This window comes from Elephantulus edwardii, unplaced genomic scaffold, assembly GCF_000299155.1.
Source record: "Elephantulus edwardii isolate Elephantulus edwardi_28Jun2011 unplaced genomic scaffold, EleEdw1.0 scaffold00289, whole genome shotgun sequence".
NCBI lineage: Eukaryota > Metazoa > Chordata > Mammalia > Macroscelidea > Macroscelididae > Elephantulus > Elephantulus edwardii.
The window spans coordinates 2,355,991-2,377,180 of NW_006400039.1; the positions used below are offsets into that span (position 1 = coordinate 2,355,991).

A 21,190-nucleotide genomic window follows, 5' to 3' on the forward strand; every position below is an offset into this window, starting at 1 on the left:
ACCACTAGATAGGTAACAGTCAACATCATCCACATAACTGGTACCAGCAGTCGAGATATCGAAAGATGTGTTACATTGGGAAAGTCTGCTGTCAAGAACCTCTCCAGAGTACTGAAGAGCAAGGATGTCAGTTAAAAAACCAAAGTGCACCTGATCCAAGCTACTGTATGTTCAGTGGCTTCTTACGCATCTGAAGGTTGGACAGTGACAAGTATGACAGTTTGAAGACTATGGTGCACTTGATTCAGGTCTTTTCAATCTATCTGAGAGTTGGGCAATGAGTAAGGATGACAGAGGAACTGATATCTTTGAGCTGTGGTGTCGGAGAAGAGCACTGAACACCTTATGGACTGCCAAAAGAACAAGTAAGTCCATGTTGGAGAAAGTGGAACCAGAGTATTCCTTAGAGGCAAGGATAGTGAAGCTTCATCTCATACATTTTGGTCATCATGTCAGGAGGGGCCACCTCCTGGAAAAAGACATCATGCTGGGAAAGGTTGGAGGGTCAGAGAAAGCGAGGAAGACCCTCAACAAGATGGATTAAGACAGTGACTGGAGCCTATCAGAGATGGTGAGGGTAGGGCAGGATAGGCCTGGGTCAAGATCCGTTGTTTGTGGGAGCACTGTGTGTGTCCCTGGGGCAGTGGGCACAACAGGACGGGCACTGAGTCTCTGGGAGAACACCCCAACCTCCTGGGGTAGCCCAGCATCAGGAGAGTTGTCTTCCCCTTAGCTCAGGAGTGAAGACGCTCACTTGTGTGGAGAACCCACAATGGAATTATGCAGTTTGCGACGACGGCCCGTTAACATGGGATCTGAGAGACCTCTGTGCCAGAAGGTACTCAGATACGTTCCAGAGGGATGTGGCCATGAAGTCCTCATCCAGTGTCCAATACAGTCCCCAGCTCAGATCATCCAGAGTCCAGAGAAGATCTAGACCAACCTAGGCCCTGCCTTCATGGCTGACACAGGAGCATTCATACAAATGTACTTCGTGGAGTAGAGCAAGGCAGGGCTGTCACCTAGGGCACAGGCGTGGTGGGTGCTCTGGGAGGCACAGGCGCAGGGTACAGTGAGGAGCAGTGGGGGTGTAGAGGGACAGAGGTTCTATGAGCAGCAGAGGCTCTGGGAGTGGGACAGGACCACAGGTCTTGGGGAGGGGCACAGAGGGGCTATAGGGCGTGGAGGTGCTGTTGAGGGGCCTAGGGGTGGAGGGGCTGCAGGGCTCAGGGAGGGGCTGTGGGCACACCAAGGGGAGGCAAGGTGCATAGCTGGCTCACCAATGGCATGCAGGGCATGCTGGAGTTCCAGGGCAAAGGCAGGCAGTGGCACGTCCTCCGACACTGGCATGATTGCCACTGTGGCGAGGTTGCTAGCGGGGTTCCCCATGTCCCACTGGGTGCTCACCATGGGGAGCCCATACTGGTGACCTGTGGACACAGCACAGAGAGGTCAGTCCTGCAGGGCTCGGCCCCAGGATGTGCCCATGGTTCTCAGTGTCCTGAAAAAACTCACAGAACTCGGACAAGGCAGACCATCCACGTGGACATTCACATGTGGCCTGAGCCTCGCAGGGCAACCTGCTGGCTGACCCAGGGTACCAGCTCTGTGAACCCACATGCCACCAACGTGCGGGTACCTTCTGAATGCCCAGAAACATGCTTTTCTGTCATTCAAACAATGTGTGGGGCATGAGAGGCCATCTAAGGCCAGTAAAGCCAGAGGCTCAGAGACAGCTTCCGCTGGATGGAGAGCAGAGCAGCACTATAGCGCTCATGTCAGAAAGGATGCCTCCCTTCTCTCCCTTGGAGATTCTGTGCTTCCACCTAAAGGGGATGGAAAGGAACACTAACCTGAAGCAGCATAACAAAGAGGAAGGGGAAAAGCAAACGTAATGAACCAGGAAAAGACAGAAGAGACAAAAAACAGGAAAAGCAGTGGAATGATCAATCAAGTGGGTAACCCAACAAGCCCAGCAAGGTACAGAAACACAAACCACCACACAGAAGAGCCTGGGGCAGATGCACAGGAAGAGGGTCCACCTGCTGTGCAGGTGCAGAACCAGCACCAAGCCCTGGGCCCACAGCCCAAGCCCCAGCACGCTCTCTGGTTTTCTGAGGACAGACCTGCATCTTCTTTCTCTCCTTTGATGCTATTGTAAATGGCACTGCTGTCCTCACATCAGTGTATACTTCCTGGAGGTGGGCCAGCTGCCCCACCCTCTGGCTGCACCTCCTCCCTCAGAGCAGCAGCACGCCTGTGATGGAGGCTGGGGTGTCTCACCTGGGGATGTTTTTACCTTGGAGATTTGCCACCTGGAGGTTTCCTACCTAAGGACGTCCCACATGAGGAGGCCTCACCTGGGCATGTCTTACTTGGAGGTCTACCACCTGGGGATACCTCACCTGGAGACATCTCACTTGGGGGTGTCCCACCTGGGAGTGCATCATCTGAGGATTTTCCACCTGGGAGTGGTGGGGCTCACCTGCTACAGGTCCCTGTTGGAGGCTGCCCAGAATTTTCTCGCCCAAGAGGTGAATCAGCCGGGTCACCACCTGGGCAGAGGAGACATCTCAGCCAGACATTGGGTGACGGATGAGGGCAGAGCCCTGGAACATTCCCACAATGATAGATTTGGGGAAGGGACATTTGATTTATCTCTGCAAAAGGCCCTGGCTGTGAGGAACGCTGACCTGGCCTGGACAGGGGAAGTCATAAAGCGACTCCCAGCAGCCAGGGGCAGTCACCCCACCCAGCCCACCTCACCTACCCCAAAGCTCTTGTGTCTGTGCCCTGCCCCTCTGCCCACATTGCCCAGCATGAATATGCTGTGTCTTGGCCTGGCCAGCTGGGGCCACATCCTTGCCTGAGGGAACTTGCGCTTGATAGATGTCAGGGCGCCTGTGGGCAGCTTGGCCAACTCTGTGTCCCGTACAGCATGCACCGTGGTGGCCCTGGCCTGATGAGTCAGTGTTTCCACCTGGGCGAGATGCCAGATAGCACAGCTACTCAGACCACTCCTGAGGGCAGTGGAGGGCTGGACAAGTGGGGTAAGCCTCACACTAGGGCTCTGGAAAGTGGCTGTGTGCATGATGGTGGAACATGCCCTGTCTCTCAGATCATCCCCAAAGTCTGTGCTAGGTGTCTGGTCACAAGGCGGGGGGCAAGAAGGGACAGCTCTGGACAGTGTCCTGTAACGGCTTGCCCATGGGAAGGACCATAGTCCTTGTCAGACACTCCCTCTTCTGGGGGCTAAATGTTGGGCGCTGGCTTCGTAAGGTGGCCAGGGGAGCCTAGTCAGCACTGGAGGCAACACTTTCCCTGGGCAGCATCTCCTCTACTAAAACAGAGACCAGGGTATCCCCTCACATGAGGACAGAGACTGCCTCCAGGCTGGCCTGATGTCCACATTTATGTGGGGACAGACAGAGACATGGGCCCTGAGCACTGTACCACACCACCTCCACTATCCTGCTCACTGGCTGTGGGAGACCACTGGCCGTGACTCCTACCTGTCCAACTATGAGACTGCCCAGCCTGGGAGCAAGCCCATCACCTGGAAGGCAAGGCCCTCAGAGACCCAGGTTCCCCCAGACAAGCCCCTAAAACTGACTCCAGGGCACATATACCAGGTGTCAGAGGTCAGAACAGAGCTGATCAGAGAGGGGTGCCCTCCCCATTTTCTGACCCAGCGTGGCTCCTGCGGGAAGCCACGAGGCTCACCACACCAATCAGATCTCCCCGGCCATACTCTCCCACCAGGCGCTTCTTCCCATCATCTTTGCGGATGACTGAACGTAGCCTGCCGCTGAGGACGATGTAGGTGCAGTCAGACTTGTCCCCCTGTCTGAAGGTAGAGGGGGCCAGTGAGGGGAAGAAGGAGGAACTTGGCCCAGGGTCACTGCAGCCCCAGCCACCCCCGCCACTGGTCTCTTCCAACCCTCACAAGCACACTCCACCTGTGTTTGCTGCAGCTGTCCCTGGGTGGTTCTGCGAAGGTGCCTCGGCCACCTGCCCATATGTACTGAGACCAAGATAAGCTAGTAGATGAGCCAGGTACAGGGATCGAGCTGGCCCATGAGCGAGGCAGACACCTGGCTCTGAGACAAGGAATCAGTGGATGTCCATGGCCAAGTGCACACCCCCAGGGGGTGTTCCCTTATTTCTACTCATGTTGTGTTCAGAAAGGGAACCCCATAGACAGTGGACCTCCTCGAGCACAGGGCCAGTCCCTTTGTGAAGTGCCTGCTGAGGCCTCTGCCCAGGGCTGCCCCACCTCAGCTTTCTTTTGTTTTCCACATGTGTTGTTTTATTTGAAACCGGCCCACTGATGGACCCCAGGGTCAGCGTAGGTGGGTGGCCCCGCACCAAGCAAAGGCCTAGAAGTTGGGGTCCCTGGCCCTGCGCTGATGGTTCATTGGCTGTTCTTGGAGCTGAAGGTAACTGTGTTCATTTCTTGGTCCTCGCTGGTCTGGTTCACCTTCACCTTCCTGTTTAACTTGAGCAGTTGCTGTAGAGCGCCTGCTCTTTGGGCGTCTTCCCCTTGCTGGGACGGCTGGAGGGCTTGCAGGTGGGTTTTTCCCTTTAATTTCCCTTGGTCTCTTTTCTTCGTTGGTCCTGGCATCTTGCCTGGAGGCGTCCCCATGGAAGTACAGTGAAATGCTTGGCCAGCTGTGGCAGCTGACTGTCAACCCAGAGAGATCCTGCAGTCGTTGCCTCAGTGTCCTTGACTTACCCTCAGGCTGCCCCTGTCTCTGGACCCTGCCATTTATCTCTACCTTGGTTTTCTCTTTTTCAACTAAGAAAACACCCCCGAGGAGACTGAGCACTGGAAGCTGTGTTTACCCTCCCACAGGTGACAATCCTTACTGCTTCTCCTCAGTTTGGGTATCACAGCGCTCATGCTTCAATTAAAAGTGTGTGTGTGTGTGTGTGTGTGTGTGTGTGTACACCTGCGTGATCTGAGTGCCTCTTTTTTAAAAACTATGTTCTCATTTTATTCTTTTTATTGTTTAAAAGGGTCAGAGTGGGACCAGCTGCCTCCAGCCGTTTGGACTGAGGGTCCTAGATAGTCCATAGAAGGGGTCATGGGGGCAGAAGGGGCAGCACAGCCCCTCACAACCCAGCATCTGTTGTCCAACTAATTATACTCCCCAAAACATAAAAGCTGTAACCTTGACCCCATATGGGTGACCATGGTACCACTGACCCTGAACATAGGTGACCACTGTATCCCTGACCTTGTACAGGAGACCACGGTACCCCTGACCCTATACAGGTGGCCATGGTACCTCTTACCCTGTACAAGTGGTTATGGTATGCCTGACTCTGTACAGGTGATCACAGTACCAATGACCCCGTATAAATGGCCATAGTACCCTTGCCTGATAGCACCTAACAGTAACGACATATGTGTGGATGGAATCCCATTTGGAAAGAAGGTTTTCTCTGTTAAGTCAGGGAGGACCTATCAGTGCGGGTGTCTCTAGCTAATCATTTGAGACAAAAAATGAGATAGAGCTCAGGTAATGGAGCACAGGTCAGGGAGCACAGTGAAGGAACACAGGGGAGGGAACACAGGGGAGGGAGCAGAGGGGGGAGCTCAGGTGGGGGATCATAGCTGAGGGAGCTCAGGGGAGGGAGTTTAAGGGAGAGAGCTCAAGTGAGAAAGGTGCCTTGTCATGTGAAATCACCAAGGAGTACAAGCTGAGGGGACAGGGACCGTCTCCTCGTGCTGACCTATGAGAACACTATTCTCAAGAGTCAGCTGAAGTGCAGACTTGCACCTTCTGTGAGAAGATACATTTCTGTCCAGTCATGTCCTATCACTGCAGACACTAAGCCAGCACAGGTGTGCACAGTCCCTGGCTTCTGTGCCCACCGTAGTATGGCTGAGGGAGGGCAGAGGCCAGCCATAGAAAGACGGCAGAAACAACCACCATAATTTCACTGGGTCTGGGGCAATGAGACAGGATGGATCCGAGCACCACAAGGGTCGCGAGGCATCCCAGCCCAGGCCTGAGGAAAGCCTTACCTAGAATCCCCACCAGCCTGGGCCCCACTTGTCTTCTACAGGATGGTATCCCTCACCTGCTGCACACCTATGGGCCTCGCCTGCCCACCACACAGCTGGCCTAGTTTACACCTGCACTATGCACACCTGTACATGACACAGTTGCAGCCTCACCTGTAGACTGCTCGCCCAGCCTCCACCTCCATCCAGTCTAGTGCGAAGTCGATCTGCCGGACGAAGGAGGACATGCGCTGGACTACAGAGTGTGCCACGCCCAAGACGACGGTCGGCTGCTTCCGCATGATCCTGCCAGGCATCCAGAGCTTGTTCCAGAGCCAGCTCCTACTCCTCCTACCCAGATGCCTCCCTGAGAGCAAAGGCCCAGCAGGAGGGAGACTGCAGCCCCTGCCCACACACTCTGGATGCTGTGAGGCCAGGCTCTCTCCCTTCTAGTGCAGAAACCACAAAACCTGTATGTGTGCAGAGCGGTGGCTGGGTAAGGGTCAGGACACAGCAGGGGCTAGTCACCAGCTGCTCCCGAGAGCCTACTACCGCAGTATATAGCACTGCGGGCTACCAAGGTTCAAGAACCGCTACTAATTCAACTGACTTTCCCATAAACACTCCCAGGGTTCAGCTGACACCTAGGCGACCTCCACAAATGTCACAACACCTTGATGACTTCCACACTCAGTCTTCAGATGAACCCCACAAGTGTCCCAGCATTCACTGACCCCCACTCTGGAGAGAGAGATGCCAGGGGATATGGTCAGCACCCAAAAATTCAGAATGAGATGGGACAGTGAGGATGGCACTCACCAGTGCACACCTGTCCCCATGACCTCTAATTGCTGTTCCTGTGACCCAAAAGGGATGGAAGGAGGCTGTTAGTTCAGCCAGAGGACGTGAACACAGACAGGTGCTGGCCAGACTCGTCAAGGCCTCACAAACTTCCTGAGGGGACATGGGACGAGAGATGGTCCTTGGTCCTTTACCTCCCAAGACCAACAAGGATGGACTGGCCTGCAGGCCAAGTGATTCTCTGACCTCACGGACCTGGGAGACAGCAAGTGATGATGTCTTAACCTCCAGGCTGGGCACCCACCTCAATGGAGCACATGTGGGGCCAGAACCAGGGACCAGGGTGACAAGAACCACAGCCCAGTGCCCAAGACATGTCAGTGACCAATTTGCTTCCAAAAAGGAATACAAGCGACTTCATGCTCCATGGGAGGCATGACGCACTGTTCTCACCTCCCTACCCTAGGACTCTGTCCTCTAAGTGTGAGCTCAATCCAAGGAGCAGTGAGTGACCCCTGACACCTGGAGTGTCCTGAGCACTAAGCAGGACGCTGTGCCTCCAGCTTCCTTGGGGAGCTGCACAAGTCCAGAGAATGGAGCTTTCCTGCCATTCTCATCAACCCCCTCAAGACCATCTCAACACAGCCAGATAGGTAGCCCACACCTCATGACATCCTTGGTGCCATGGCCTTTCAGTGAGCCTGGGACAAACAAGAACAAGAAGGTAGTGGCCAGTGAGCTCAGTCACTGGAAAGGGGGCATGTGAGAGAGCCTGACTGTGTGGTGGCCCACAGAGCAGACTCCCACGGCCGAGGTCACCAAGGGCCCCGAGCATGAAGAGCCCACCAGGCTCAACTGTGGGAAGGTACATCTCAGAAGGCTCAAGTGACCAGCCCTCAGGGCAGAGGACCAGGGTCTCTACAGATGGGGGATGGGAAGGGGCGGGCCACAGCCATATCACCTTTTAGAAGCCCACAGTGCAGAGTGCCTGGGGGACTGCAGAAGCCTAGGGCACAAACTCAATTGAACCAGAGAGCAACATGTGAACACAGACATACCCAGACACAGTCACACACACTGGTGCCCTCACATACGTGTGTACACATGCTGCCATGGACATACACAGACACGCTCACACACACATGTGTCACCGTGTGCATGAGCACATACGGCGCTCTTGTGCACGCTCCACTGGAGATGCACGCTGGCACATGCTGCCCTCAGCCACACCCGCAGGCCCCGCAGGGCAGCACTCACTCGTAGAAGTGCGCTTTGGAGATGGAGAGGAAGCAGCAGTCCTTATTGGCCTTGACAGTGAAAATGAGGGGCTCTCCCGTGAGCACTGCCAGCTGGCCAACCATTTCTCCTGGGCGTGTGAGGAACAGGCAGGTGTCCTCCTTGCTGTCGATCTTGCGCTGGTAGACATGCAGCAGCCCCGAGACCACGAAGAGAATGCTGACATCCTAGGCAGACAGTACGGCTATCAGCATCACAGCAGCAGGGCCCTGGACCAGAGCACTGCCCCAGTCGGCTTGTCAGAGGTCCACCCCAGGCTGGGCCTGGCCTTGGCAGTCCTGAAGGGCTGATTCAGAACCCTGCACTATGGTGATCGGGCTCTATGGGGAGAGTGCATGAGGCCAGACTGGGCCAGATGCTCAGCGCACACCTTCCACAGGACCCCTGGCATGTAACAGCGGTACCACCTTTGTCCTGCGGCCTAGCTCCCTCAATCCTCCCACCTCAGGAGCACTCCGAGGCCCACCTGCCTCTCGCTGAGTAGCACCAACTTGGGGAGACCCTCGCCTGACTCCCTCATACCCACTCACTCTCTGACCCTCAGCACGCCCAGCACCAGGACATATTGAGCAGCAGAGGAAGGGGGGCAGAATGGCCCAAATACCCATCCCTGCCCTCTCTTGTGAAGTCACGGCCATGTAGGTGACAAAAGCTCGTTGGGGTAGCCTTCACCTCACTTCTCTAGCAATCTCCCTGAGACTTTCCCCCTAACTCTGTGGAGTCACCTTCATCCTTATTTATATCCCAAAGGATCTATAACTCTGTCGAGGTTGGTGGACATTTTCTGGTTAGCGGTAAAAACGTGTGGCTTGTTACTGTGTCCGGACCTGGGCTGCAGCCTGCCCTGTGCTGGGTGTCCCCTCTGCAGGAACTGGTCAATCAACTAATGCAAAGGGCACCTCAATTGCCTACTAGGGATGGGACCCAGCAAAATCGTGGGACTACAGACCACTACGGGCTGCAGTGCAGCAGACAGAGTCCAGCAAAGATGCTGCTTAACTAAGAGCTGGGGGGGTTAGCATACAGAGGCTGAGGACAGAGAGGCCTGTCCCTCAGGGCTGAGAGGAGGCTTGTAGAGCCGAGGGATCCCCACGGCAGAAGGAAGGGCCAGCCTCTCTTATGGAGGGGTCTGAGAGCTGTCCTCATGAAGGGTGCTCTCACCCCAAGGAACCTTCCAGATTTGCCTGCATGGTGCCTGACCCTGCGTCATATCCTCTACTTCTTTATCAATCCCCTTTGCTATAAGTATGGGCTGTGAGGCTGTTGTGCTGGGCTATCCACTCGAGCAGAGAAGTCAAGAGTACTGGTGGGAAGAGGAGAAGATGTGACTGCACTTTGTGGGGTGAGCTTTGGCCTCTCTTGAGTTGGTTTGTCTCTGGGACGAGGCAGGTTGGCCTCTAGCATCATGCACGTCCACACTTGGCTATGTCCCCCAAGGTCCCTGCTCCTCCTGCCTGCCCATCTACCATGACAGCGGGTCCCTGCAGCGGAGTCTGGTCGAGCCAGCTATGCATCTGGCTCAGGGCTGGGCAGGGAGCACCAGCCACACTGACCCTGGGAGCAGAGGCCAGGCCACCACCATTCCTCTCAGCCCCTAGGCAATCTAGGATCAGAGACTAGGTTCATTCATGAAAAGGAAGCCATTTTCATCCCCAGCCACAGACTCACCTGGTCCCCCTGCCGTGACACCACGGTGCCTGCTGGTACATGGAGGAGTGTCACTCGGCCATCCAGTAGGGAGGGGTCCTGAGGGGACACAGCTTGATGTTAGAAAAACAGCAAGGTGGGAGCAAGGTGATGGCATGAGAGCAGGCACACAGATATGGTCAGGCTAACAGGCTGGGAGTGAGGTGTTCTGGAACCATCTGCGGCCAACAGGGAGAAGGGACAGGACTGAAAGCGAGACAGGCCCAGAGCGAGAAGCATGTTCTCACTCCGTTACAGGAGCCAGAGCAGAAGGTGCTGAGTCTGCACTGACTGGATCACTGCCCCTGAAACACTGAGAAGGTTCAGTGCAAGGCCCCCATGGGCACACTGCCCAGAAGATTCACACCCCAGGATCACATGGCACAGCTACCGATGGAGCTCCAGAGGAAAGAAAGCAAGTAAGATGCCCCTTGTCCCACCCATACTCCCCCCACCACGCCAACACCTGCTCACACACCCTCCTCATACCCACTCACCCATCCACACACACACCTCCTCTCCACACTCATCCCATTCCTGTCCACACACACACCCTCCCACATGCCCAATACACCTAGCCCCCCTGTGCCATGCCCACCAACCCCTGCCCACATGCACACTCCACCTCCCCACGTCTGACTCACATCCAGCTTCATCAGGGTGAGCAGGTCCTTCTTGGCAGCTCTGAGGATGGCATCCGTCTTCTGGCCAGCCAAAGCCTGATCAGAGGGACTCTCTGAGTAATGGAAGACTGTAGATGGGGCCTCAGACAAGACCACGCTTTTCTTGGACTTAAGGGAAAGAAGACCCAGCATTACAAAAATAAGTCTGGGACACGCAGACGTTGGCCTCCCACCTGGAGGGCCGTGGGACCCACCTTGCCAGCCAAAGAGCTCCGGGCATGCTCGTCCGTGTGTGAGAAGCCCCGGGCAAGGTCACAAGCCTGCACGTCTGAGGAGATGTTCACTGTGAGGTCTGGGACAAGAGGGGATGCTACAGACATCAGGCCCACTCCAGATGGCCAAGCACCCGAAAGATCTAACGGACACACAGAGTCCATGAGGTGCCATCATGCCTCTTGGTGCCACAGCCAGGTTCTGAGCAGGGCACGTCCAGGCCTGGGCCTGGGCTGGGACTCGGCTCCTGGGCCGGGACTCGGCTCCTGGGCCGGCCACCTGCACCCTCAGCAGTACCTCCCCTGAAGCTTCCCTCTAGCCATCTCCCTGGCTGCTGTAGTCTGTGCAGGCAGAGATGTGGGGACAGTGAGGCCATGGGCAGGCGAGGAAGGGCAGCTGAGGTGTGGAGGTATGCTTGGTGCAAGGCCCAGTGGATGCCACACACAGACTGTCCTGCATGTCCTCCCCCAACAGCCACACACAGTGCATCCGTGTCTCGTGTCTCAAAGCAGTTACTGAGCACTGCTCCATCTGAAATACTGGACCTGAAGCCAGCCCATGCAGCCAGGGTCAGAGCAGGCCTTCCTGGGCACTGGCCTCTGCAGGCACAGAAAGAATGGCACCTCGGTCCAGTGGCAGTCCAAGTGTCTGTCCAGCACCATCAGGTGCACCTGACCACACACTTGAGAACATGGGCTGCAGACCATGAAGATACACGCTCAGGCAGGAAGTGCCCATGCTGCAGACAGGAAGTGTATGAGCCACAGGCAGGAAGTGTGTATGCCACAGGCAGGAAGTGTATGAGCCACAGGAAGTGTCCATGTAATAGACAGGAAGTGTGTGTGCCACAGGAAGTGCCCATGCCGCAGACAGAAGTGTGTGTGCCACGGGCAGGAAGTGTGTGTGCCACAGGCAGGAAGTGTATGAGCCACAGGAAGTGTCCATGTAATAGACAGGAAGTGTGTGTGCCACAGGAAGTGCCCATGCCGCAGACAGAAGTGTGTGTGCCACGGGCAGGAAGTATTCATGCAACGACCACAAAGACTCCACACAGGTGCTTTAAATTAGCTTCGAGCATCCACTAAATGCTGGTTTCAGAAGTTACAGAAAATATTACAAGGTGACATGCTCAGACTTAAACAAAAGCCAAGGAAAGATGGTGAGGGAGGCCAATCCCGTCGCCCAGTCAGTGCTCAGTGCTCTCCTGGGACCAGGTGCTCACGGTGCACACGTTCAGGCCAATGTTGTCCAAGGTTCACCATCAAAGGACTGGTTTCTGAGACTGAATTTTGTCTGCCAACATACGTGCTATAAATCCTAACCTCTAATTCTGTGGTTATAATCCCAACTGGGAAAGGACTGTCTTTGTTATCTTAACAAGATTAGATTAGTGTCCCTTAAAGAAAATTTTTTTGAAATATGAAACAGATCCAACATCCAGGAAGTAGATAAATATGGCCAGACAGATGCCAGGACACCAGGACGCAAAGCTGAGGAGACAGGCTCTTCTCCTGGAGGTACAATGGTCTACACAACCTCTTGACAGACAAAGCCTGAAGACACTACCTTAGTAGCATGGGAGATGGGCAAAGGGCTTAAAGATGCAATTCTTTTTTTTTTTTTTAAAGATGCAATTCTTAAAGGATCCACTAAATGCACGAGGAGGCTGCTAACTAACGATGATCTAAAACACGCACAAGAGGAGAGATTTTTCAAAGGAATGCACAAGCCACATGGGAAAAGAGTGAAAAATGCATCTGGACACAGCGTAGCAGCAGCTTATGTGTTAAGCACAGTTGTTGTGTGCCGTCGAGTCGGAACCGACCCAGAGCTGACCCTCCAGTGGGTTTTCAGAGGCAGTTAATCAAACGGGAGGAGACTGCCTGTCTGTCCTTAGCCTGCGGAACAGCTGGTGGCCTTGAACATGCGCCTTCCAGATTGCAGTGCAGCTTCTTGCCACTAGGCCACTAGAGCTCCACGTTAAGCACTGTTGTTGTTGTTGCTGTAGATTGCCACTGAGTCAAGCATGACTCTTAGTGACCCTATGAACAAAAGACCTGAAGCCTTTCTAATAACTATTGTAATTTCTCAAAATTCATAGAGTTTCTAGAGGCATGTTGTTTAGAAGTGGACACCACTTCTGTTTCCAAATGTTAAGCTTCGGAGAAGCCATTTTAAGAAACGTATGCCTTAATGCTTTCGGCAGTAACACGTTTTACTAAGCTTTATGTTCCAGTACAAGCAGACCGGCTTGGTTACCACTCCCTCTGCACCTGGCCTGGAGAATGGACACCCATGAGAAGTCTGAAATGATGACTCCTGAATGTGACAAAATCTCAACTGCCAACCGCAGAGAACACCGTGAAACCCCCCCATTGCCCAGTCTCTATATAAATAGCACCTTTGCTTCCTCTCAGCGTTGGAATAGCTTGAGCATTAGCTGACGTTCTTGACTATTGTTGTCGTTGCTATGTGCCGTCGAGTTGCTTGCAACTCATAGCGACCCTACGTACAACAGCCCTAAACTCTGCTCTGTCCTGTGCCAATCGCACTGCCTCCGACACACCCATCCCGATTACCCCAGTCACTGAATCAATCTACCTCATAAGGGCCTTCCCCTCCTGCGCTGTCCCTCCACCCTACCAAGCATGATGTCCCTCTGAAAGAACCAGTCCTTCCTTACAATATATCCAAAGTATGTTAGACGGAGCCTCAGAATCCTTGCCTCCAAGGAGCCACCAGTTTCAACCCTTTCCAGGATGAATCTGTTTGTTTTCCTAGCAGTCCATGGAACCCTCAATACTCTTCTCCAGCACCACAGCTCAAAGGCATCAATTCTCCTTCTATCCTCCTTAGTCATTGTCCAACTCTCTGATGCATAACAAGTGATAGCAAAGACCATGGCCTGTATCAGACAGATCTTACTCTCCAGAGAAACACCATTGCTCTTCAGTACTTTGGAGAGGTCCCTAACAGCAGACTTTCCCATGGCAATACGTCTTTTTAATTTCCTGGCTACTGGTGCCAAAAGTGTTGACTGTAGAGGCAAGCAAACTAAAGCTGTGAACACATTCAATAAAAGTTTTGCTGATCTCCAACATCGGCCAAGTGTTAAAAATCTCACATTTTCTGCCACAGCAGTAGGAGGCCAGGCATCTGGTCAGCACCAACACAACAGTCTGATGGAGCGTGGTGTAATGGGGGTTCACCAGAAACATAATGGGAGAGATTGTGGGGACAGTTAAGGAGAGATCACAGGATGATCATGGGAAAAATGAGGATGATTATGTGGGAATGAACACTGAAAAGATCTGGGGGCGATTACAAGAATATCATCAAGAAGATCACAGGATGGTCATTGTGGGAATGGGGCAGTCATGGGCAATCATTCGGATGATCATAAAGACATCACAGGACCGTCGTGGGGAAGTTCATGGGGTTAACAGTGGACGAGCTCTGCTCCAAGAGAGGAGAAGCAGGAAGGAAGGGCAGAGAGTGAGAGAGAGGAGTGTCCTTGGACCTTGATGGACATAGCAGCTAGGAATGTGACTCACAGGTGGGGATGACATGTTGGAGGAGGGACTGGCTCCAGCAGAGGTGCCAGGTGACAAGCATGGGCTTGGAGGCAATGGCAGGGCACAAGATCACAAGAGAACAAGAGAGTTCATATACACCCACTGTGAGTCTACTGTGGACACTGGGCTCTGGCCCATCCACAGTCAATGTCAAGGTGGCCTCCAAGGACTGTCCAGATGAACAGAAACACATTCTAGATCAGATGACAAGACCCATACCTGGTGAGGCTGTAGGGCCAAACCTGCCAACCATGGTCTTCTGGAGCTTCTCTGGGACCAGGAAATTGGCATCCTCATATGCTGATGGCAATGGGACAGACAGACTCCTTCGCATCAGGGGCTGGGAGACCAACACAGGGACACACTCTCCATCTGGGAGAGGACACGAGGGAAGCAGTGTGTCCTCATGTGCAGACAGCTCCAAGGGTATAGAGATCAATACTGCACAGTCCAGGTCAGTGTCTCTGCCCACAGGGTTACCATACAAAGCCACCACGCGTGGCCACCATGCATAGCCACCACCTGGGGCCCCTATGAAGGGCCCCCTTGGGCCCACGGGGGAAAACGCCTCCCCACTTGTGCAGTCCAGAGACTGAGGTCACGGGGCAGAGACCCAGATCGCCAGGGCCCCTGGGTCATACCTGGGTCAGCGGCCTCCTGAGGCTGCAGAGGCTGCTCAGGCTGCGGGTCCAGGCTACTCGACATCTGTCTCTTGGCTACGCTGGCCACAGATATGAGAGGGATGGCCTGGCTCTCCTGGGACATGAGAGGTGGGTCAACATGCCTAAACTCTGCAGTGGCCACAGAGGACACAGCCAAGGCCAGTGGGTGGTAAGGGAACTGCTGAGGACACAGGCCAGCTTTAGTCTCAGTGCCCGGGCTCTGGAGTCCAGCGTCGCCTGCCTGCTCAGGCTGAGGCTGTGTGCAGACGAGGAACAGACAACTTCATGTCCACTGTCACAGTACTGTGATGGCAGGAGTCACAGCTGCTGGCTGGGAGGCTGAGGTGTGACCTGAACCTTTGCCATCACCAGCAGCCCTCCCAAGTGGACTGCAGCACCACAGTCCCAGGGTCAGGACCAGCCCGGTCCAGCCAGGTGGGCTGATAGGAAGGAGGAAGCGTAGATCCTGGGCACTGCGAGCTGGGAGGGAGTGGGTTGAAGACAGTGTTTGGGTATGGAAATGTTCATGTACTGGTGATGGGAGCTTGGAGGCTGCCTCTCCTAGTGAGGACAGGTGAGGAACCAGTCCCACACCAAGGTAACTTCACCCAATGCAGGTGACAGGACAGGAGGGACAAGCTGTCACATATGAGCAGGAGCCCTGCCTTCACCAAGAGCACCCCAACATATGAATCATATCTGCTTTGTGCACCCCAGACAGGAGTCTGGCAGGCAGGCATGTGGACACTCACCGGGTTGAAGAGCTCTGTGGTCAGGCCCAGATAGTTATGCAGGGCCATGAAGGTCACACGCTGTAGCCGCACCATGATGATCTGTGAGAAGCCATGGTAACCAATGTGCTGAGCAAGACAGCAACAGTGTCAGCAGCCCAGTGCCCCTCCAGATGTGGACTGACCTGTGACCAGCTGACATACCAGCAGTTGTGGGGCACATGGGCAATGGGACCATTCATGCAAGTCCCTCGACCTAAAACCGCCCCAAAGTAGCAAGTGTGATAGTATCTCGTCTTTGAGTGCATGGCCCTCCTAACCACCCTCTGACACTGGGAACTTAGGCTTCTGCAACAGGTTCCTCCACAGCCCCCTCCTGGAGATTCCCAGGTGGATCAGGGCCTGAGCATAGGACTGACCTCAAAACCAGGTATCTTCTCCCAGGCACCCTGAGTGGAGCCATAAGGGGGGCTGCCCACACCCACCTGTACCACCCGCACAAGGGTCTCGGGATACTTCTGGAACACGCCCTGCAGGGCCTCAGCAGGCAGCCGGAGGACAGTGGAGGCCACAGCAGCACGCGCAGACACGGTCTTGTAGGAGGCAGCGTGGCCCTAGGACAAGAGCCCGTTAGTCACCCGTTAGTCACCAGTGCCCCCTCTGCTGCCTGAGGACATAGCAGCCTCTCCTATCATTCAAGACAGCAGACTGTCAGCACCTCGACGTGCCTCTGCCCCACTGGTCTCCTCCACATCCCCAGATCAACATCCCTGCACCCGCACATCCCCAAGCCTGCCACCTCATACCCAGGGATTTGCCTCCCTGAACCCCCAGATCTGCCTCCTCACACCCTGTACCCACTTCCCCACACTCCTGGCCCCACTGCCTGGCAACCCACACCCACCTCCCTGCATCTGTGGCCCCTCTCCGCTCTCCATCCCTCCCACCCCACCTTGCATCCACAGATCTGCCTCCCAGCATTCGCCTCTGCCAGGTGTGTGCTGTCAGTCTGCAGCTTTCACAGGGAAGCTGTTAATCTGGGGGTGTCTGATTTAGCAATCTCCTCCCGTATGGGGCCTTTGGCGTCACATCTAAGATTCTATTTATTCTACTTTCTTTCCTTGTCTATATCATTTTATAATCAGATTGTGTGTGTCTCAGGAAAAAAAAAAAGAAGAAGCCTGTTGGGATTTATATTGGAATTGTACTGCTGCATAATTTGAAGATAATTGCCCATTTAAACAAAATTATCTTCTAATCCAATAAAAGGGAGCTCCACTGGCACATGTGTAGGGAGCTTATCTGCTAATCCCAAGGCCACACAGATCGGCAATCTCCTCCATGCTATTTCTAGCTTTGGAAACCCTAGAGGGCCAGTTACCAGTCCCTTCCAAAGCAACAGTAATAAATTTTGAGTTTAAAGCCAATAAAATATATATTAAGTAAAATAAAATCATAGGTCTACATGCTCATCCATGTATCAGTTTTCAGGTAGAGATCCAATTCTATTAGGTTATTTAATGATTTTTAGTACTAGTGTACACGTTACTGGCTTTCATTTCCAGTTTTCATTACTCACTCCTTGATGTTGGTTGCAATAGCTCAAAGCGGACCTTCTAGTGGGGTTTTTCCCCTTTCCCTTTACTGCCCTAAGCCCTGCAGCGTGTTGCTGGGCTCCAGGGGTCACAGGGACTTGGCTGTTTCTCCATCTTCAGTGAATACCTTGTGTTCAGTCTTGTGTCACTAAGCATGTTGTTAACTATAAGGTTTTTGTAAAGCTCTTTTTTAAAGTATTAAAGAAGTTTTCTTGCTAGTTTCCTAAGATTTTTGTAAAATCATGACTGGATGATATATTTCTCCAAGAATATTTTTTTTACCTAGTGAGGTGATCACATGGCCTTGCTCAAGTCTGTTGATACAGGTGATGACATTGATTATTTTTCTAATGTTGAGCTAACATGCATTCCTGGAATAAACCCTATTTGATCATGATTTTTTTAGGTATCACCAAACGTGAATTTCTAGTATTTTGTTGAGGATCTTTTACCTCAACACAAGAAGGTCTGGAATCATCTGGACTTTTCTTGCTATTTTATCAAGGTAAGGTTGGCTTCAAAACGGAATTGGGCTAGAAGGAAAACAATGTGCAAGAGAAAAGAAATGGTACATTTTGCAGTCTTCCTACAAAGCCAAAGCTGTTCTAACACACAAAGCCTACTATTGTTTTTGTTCTTAAGTGTTGTCAAGTCGCCTGCAACTCATAGTGATCCTGTGTACACCAGCTTGGAACCCTGCTCCATCCTGAGCCAGCCTCATTATCTCCAACACACCTGCTCCCATTACCCGAGTCACTGAGTCAATCCATCTCATCGAGGATCTTCCTCTCCTGCACTGTCCCTCCACCCTCCCAAACATGACGTTCCTCTCCAAGGACTGGTCCCACCTTGCACCATGTCCAAAGTCTGTCAGACGAAGCCTCTGAACACTTGCCTCCAGTGAGCAGCCTGGCTTCCCCCTCTCCAGGACAAATCTATTTATTCTAAAAGTCCATGACATGTTCAATACTCTTCTCCAGCACCACAATTCAAAGACATCAATTATCCTTCTAAAATCCCTCGTCATTGTCAGCTTTCTGATGCACAGCAAGTAATTGTGAAGATCTGACATCGTTGCTCTTCAGTACTCTGAAGAGGTTCTTGACAGCAGATTTTCCCAATGCAATTCATCTTTTGATCTCCTGGCTCCTGGTACCATGAGTGTTGATTGTGGAGCCAACCAAACTAAAGCTGTAAAGAACCTCAACTGCTTTGCTGTCTATCATGATGCTGCCAATTGGCCAAATGGTGAAAATCTTTGTTTTCTTGATGTTGAGGATCAATCCATATTGAAGGCTGCCGTCCTTGTTTCAGGTCCTCAGTTTTGGCAAGCAAGGTTATGTTATCTGCATAACGCAGGTCGTTGATGAGTCTTCTTCCAATCCTGATGTCACGCTCCTTCTCATAGAGCCCAACCTCCAGGTGATCTGTTTTGCATATAGATTAAAAAGGTATAGATATAGGAAGCAACCCTGGGAGTTCCTGATTTTGAACCATGCAGTGATTCCTTGCTCTGTTCTGTTGAGAGCCTCCTGGTTCAAGTACAGGTTTCGCATAAGCACAATCAAGTGTTCTGAGATTCCCATTCTTCTCAGAATCAGCCACAGTTTGTTGTGATCCATACAGTTAAATGTCTTTGCATAATCAAGGAAACACAGACATTCCTCTGGTACTCTCTTGATCTTTCAGCCAAGATCTGAAGCCTATTAGACAAAATTTAAAACACATTATTAGAAAATTAATTGAAAAGTATTCCTCCTTGTCAGTTTTCGTAAAATGGCACAATTTCTTCCTTGAATGTTGGGTAGAGTTCTCCCCGTGAGTCACTTAAACTTGGCAAGAAACACATGGCTGCAGTTTCCTTTCTCTGAAGCCACATAGCACTCCAGACAATCTCTCCTTTTGCACTGAGCTTTGGTAATGAATCTTTCAACAAAGTTCATGTAAGTTGTTGGCTTTGTTGTTGTTAGGTGCTATCAAGTCAAGTACAACTCATCACGACCCTGTGAACAGATCTGAGTCCTCTCCTATCCTGTGTCCTATCCTCGGAGTTTCTGACATACCACAGCAGTCACTGGGTCAATCCATCTGGCTGAAGGTCATTCTCTCTTCCGCTGACCCTCCACCTTACCAAGCATGATGTCCCTCTCCAAGGAACAGTCTTTCCTAGCAACATTCCTGAAGTGTGTGAGATGAAGTTTCATCATCTTTGCCTCCCAAGACTCTGGCTGCATCTTCTTCAAGACACATGTTTGTTCTCTTGGGTATCTATGGATGTTCAGTGATCTCCAACACCACAGCTCAAAGGCATCAATTCTTCTTCTGTCATCCTTATTCATTGTGCAACACTTGTACTAGTCCATATTTATTCTTCTTCTTTTTTTTTTAGGCATGAAAATGCAGTTTGTTGGAATTCTAGGGGGACTGGGAAGAGCTGTAGGGTTTTAAGCGGAAAGTAAGTAATTTTTAAGGAGAATTCTGGGTCCTGGGAGGTATGTACTCAGGGAGATAGAGGTAAGGACAGCAGCAGGGAGGTCAGTTAGGACCTGCGGGGACTGTCTCCCGTTTGCTTTTCTATCTCTGTCTTGCATTCGGTCCACGAAAGTTGATCTGTGTGATTACTGCAACAGTGCCCCATACGCTGTGGCTTCCAGCAAGGACTGGTAAACACTTCAGCTAGAGATCAGATGGAAGAGAATGAAGTCAGTCTAATTATTCTTCTAGTGCTTTCCTGCAAGGGCTGTGTTCTTCAAATAAGATCCTTGCTCCTCTATATTTTTTTAGTGAAAGAAATATGAATATATAATAAGGCACAGCTCATTCTTTTAAGAGTCTTTCCTGTACAAGATTTGCTTTTTTAAAAAATTTTATTCATTTTAATGAACATTTACAGAGATTTTGGATTTCCATTCATTCATTGTTGCCATAATTATTCTTTTTGTGTCTGTAGAATCTGTATGTCTCCTCTTTCATTTTAATGTTCATTTGTATCCCCTTTTTTTCCCCTTCACTGGTCTAGCTAGAAATTATTGCATTTTGTTGGTGATTTATTGTATTCCCATGTTATTTTTACTTTTCCTTTCATTGACTTTTTATTATTATTTTTTCTTTCTGTCTGCTTTAAGTTTGCCTTTCCTTTTTAATTTATTTTAAAAAAAGATATTTATAGAAACTAGTCTGCAGGACAAATCACCTACATGAACAAAGGCCTCATCTACTCTAAGTTCAGAAGAACAAGATGGTGCCCAGCTACCAACACTGACCATTCTGGGACCTAGATGGTGCCTGGCTACCACTGCTGGCCATTCTGAAAAGGACCATAGCAGACAGACCTGGACAGAATAAAAGAAAAACATAGAAAAGAACCTCAAATCCCTAAGATAAAACAAAACATCAACTGCTGTACTTACAGGGCTGGTTGAGACCAGAAGGCTTCTCAGAAGTACTTCCTCAAGATACTCTTCCAATCTTGAACCAAAACTAACCCCTGAAGTTCCCTTACAGCTAAGAACAAATTATTGTTGTTGTTATGTGCCATCGAGTCGCTTGCGACTCATAGCAACCCTATGTACAACAGCCCTAAACTCTACTCTGTCCTGTGCCAATCTGTCTCTGACACACCAATACTGATTACGCCAGTCACTGAATCAATCCACCTCATAGAGGGCCTTCCTCTCCTGTGCCTGCCCTCCACCCTCCCAAGCATGATGTTCCTGTCCAATGACCAGTCTCTCCTTACAACACGACCAACGTATGTCAGACAAAGCCTCAGAATCCTTGCCTCCAAGGAGCAGCCCAGTTTAAACCTCTCCAGGATGAATGTTTTCTTAGCAGGCCATGGTACCCTCAATACTCTTCTTCACCACCACAGCTCAAAGGCATCAATTCTCCTTCTATCCTCCCTAGTCATTGTCCAACTCTCTGATGCATAACAA

General features: G+C 51.8%; 1 protein-coding gene across 1 annotated transcript in view; it reads right to left on the reverse strand.

Moving 5' to 3' along the window:
• PNPLA7 (patatin-like phospholipase domain containing 7) overlaps positions 1–21,190 on the reverse strand; it is a 53,319-nt gene that overhangs the window by 22,136 nt on the left and 9,993 nt on the right. The window contains exons 9-21 of the mRNA XM_006900670.1: positions 16,146–16,274; positions 15,682–15,762; positions 14,909–15,023; positions 14,487–14,639; positions 10,674–10,771; positions 10,441–10,587; positions 9,779–9,856; positions 8,072–8,277; positions 6,188–6,319; positions 3,724–3,847; positions 2,867–2,980; positions 2,486–2,555; positions 1,281–1,430 (exon numbers count right to left, since the gene is read on the reverse strand). Of these exons, the coding sequence (XP_006900732.1) occupies positions 1,281–1,430; positions 2,486–2,555; positions 2,867–2,980; positions 3,724–3,847; positions 6,188–6,319; positions 8,072–8,277; positions 9,779–9,856; positions 10,441–10,587; positions 10,674–10,771; positions 14,487–14,639; positions 14,909–15,023; positions 15,682–15,762; positions 16,146–16,274 (1,597 nt within the window). The remainder of the gene's footprint in view (positions 1–1,280; positions 1,431–2,485; positions 2,556–2,866; positions 2,981–3,723; positions 3,848–6,187; positions 6,320–8,071; positions 8,278–9,778; positions 9,857–10,440; positions 10,588–10,673; positions 10,772–14,486; positions 14,640–14,908; positions 15,024–15,681; positions 15,763–16,145; positions 16,275–21,190) is intronic.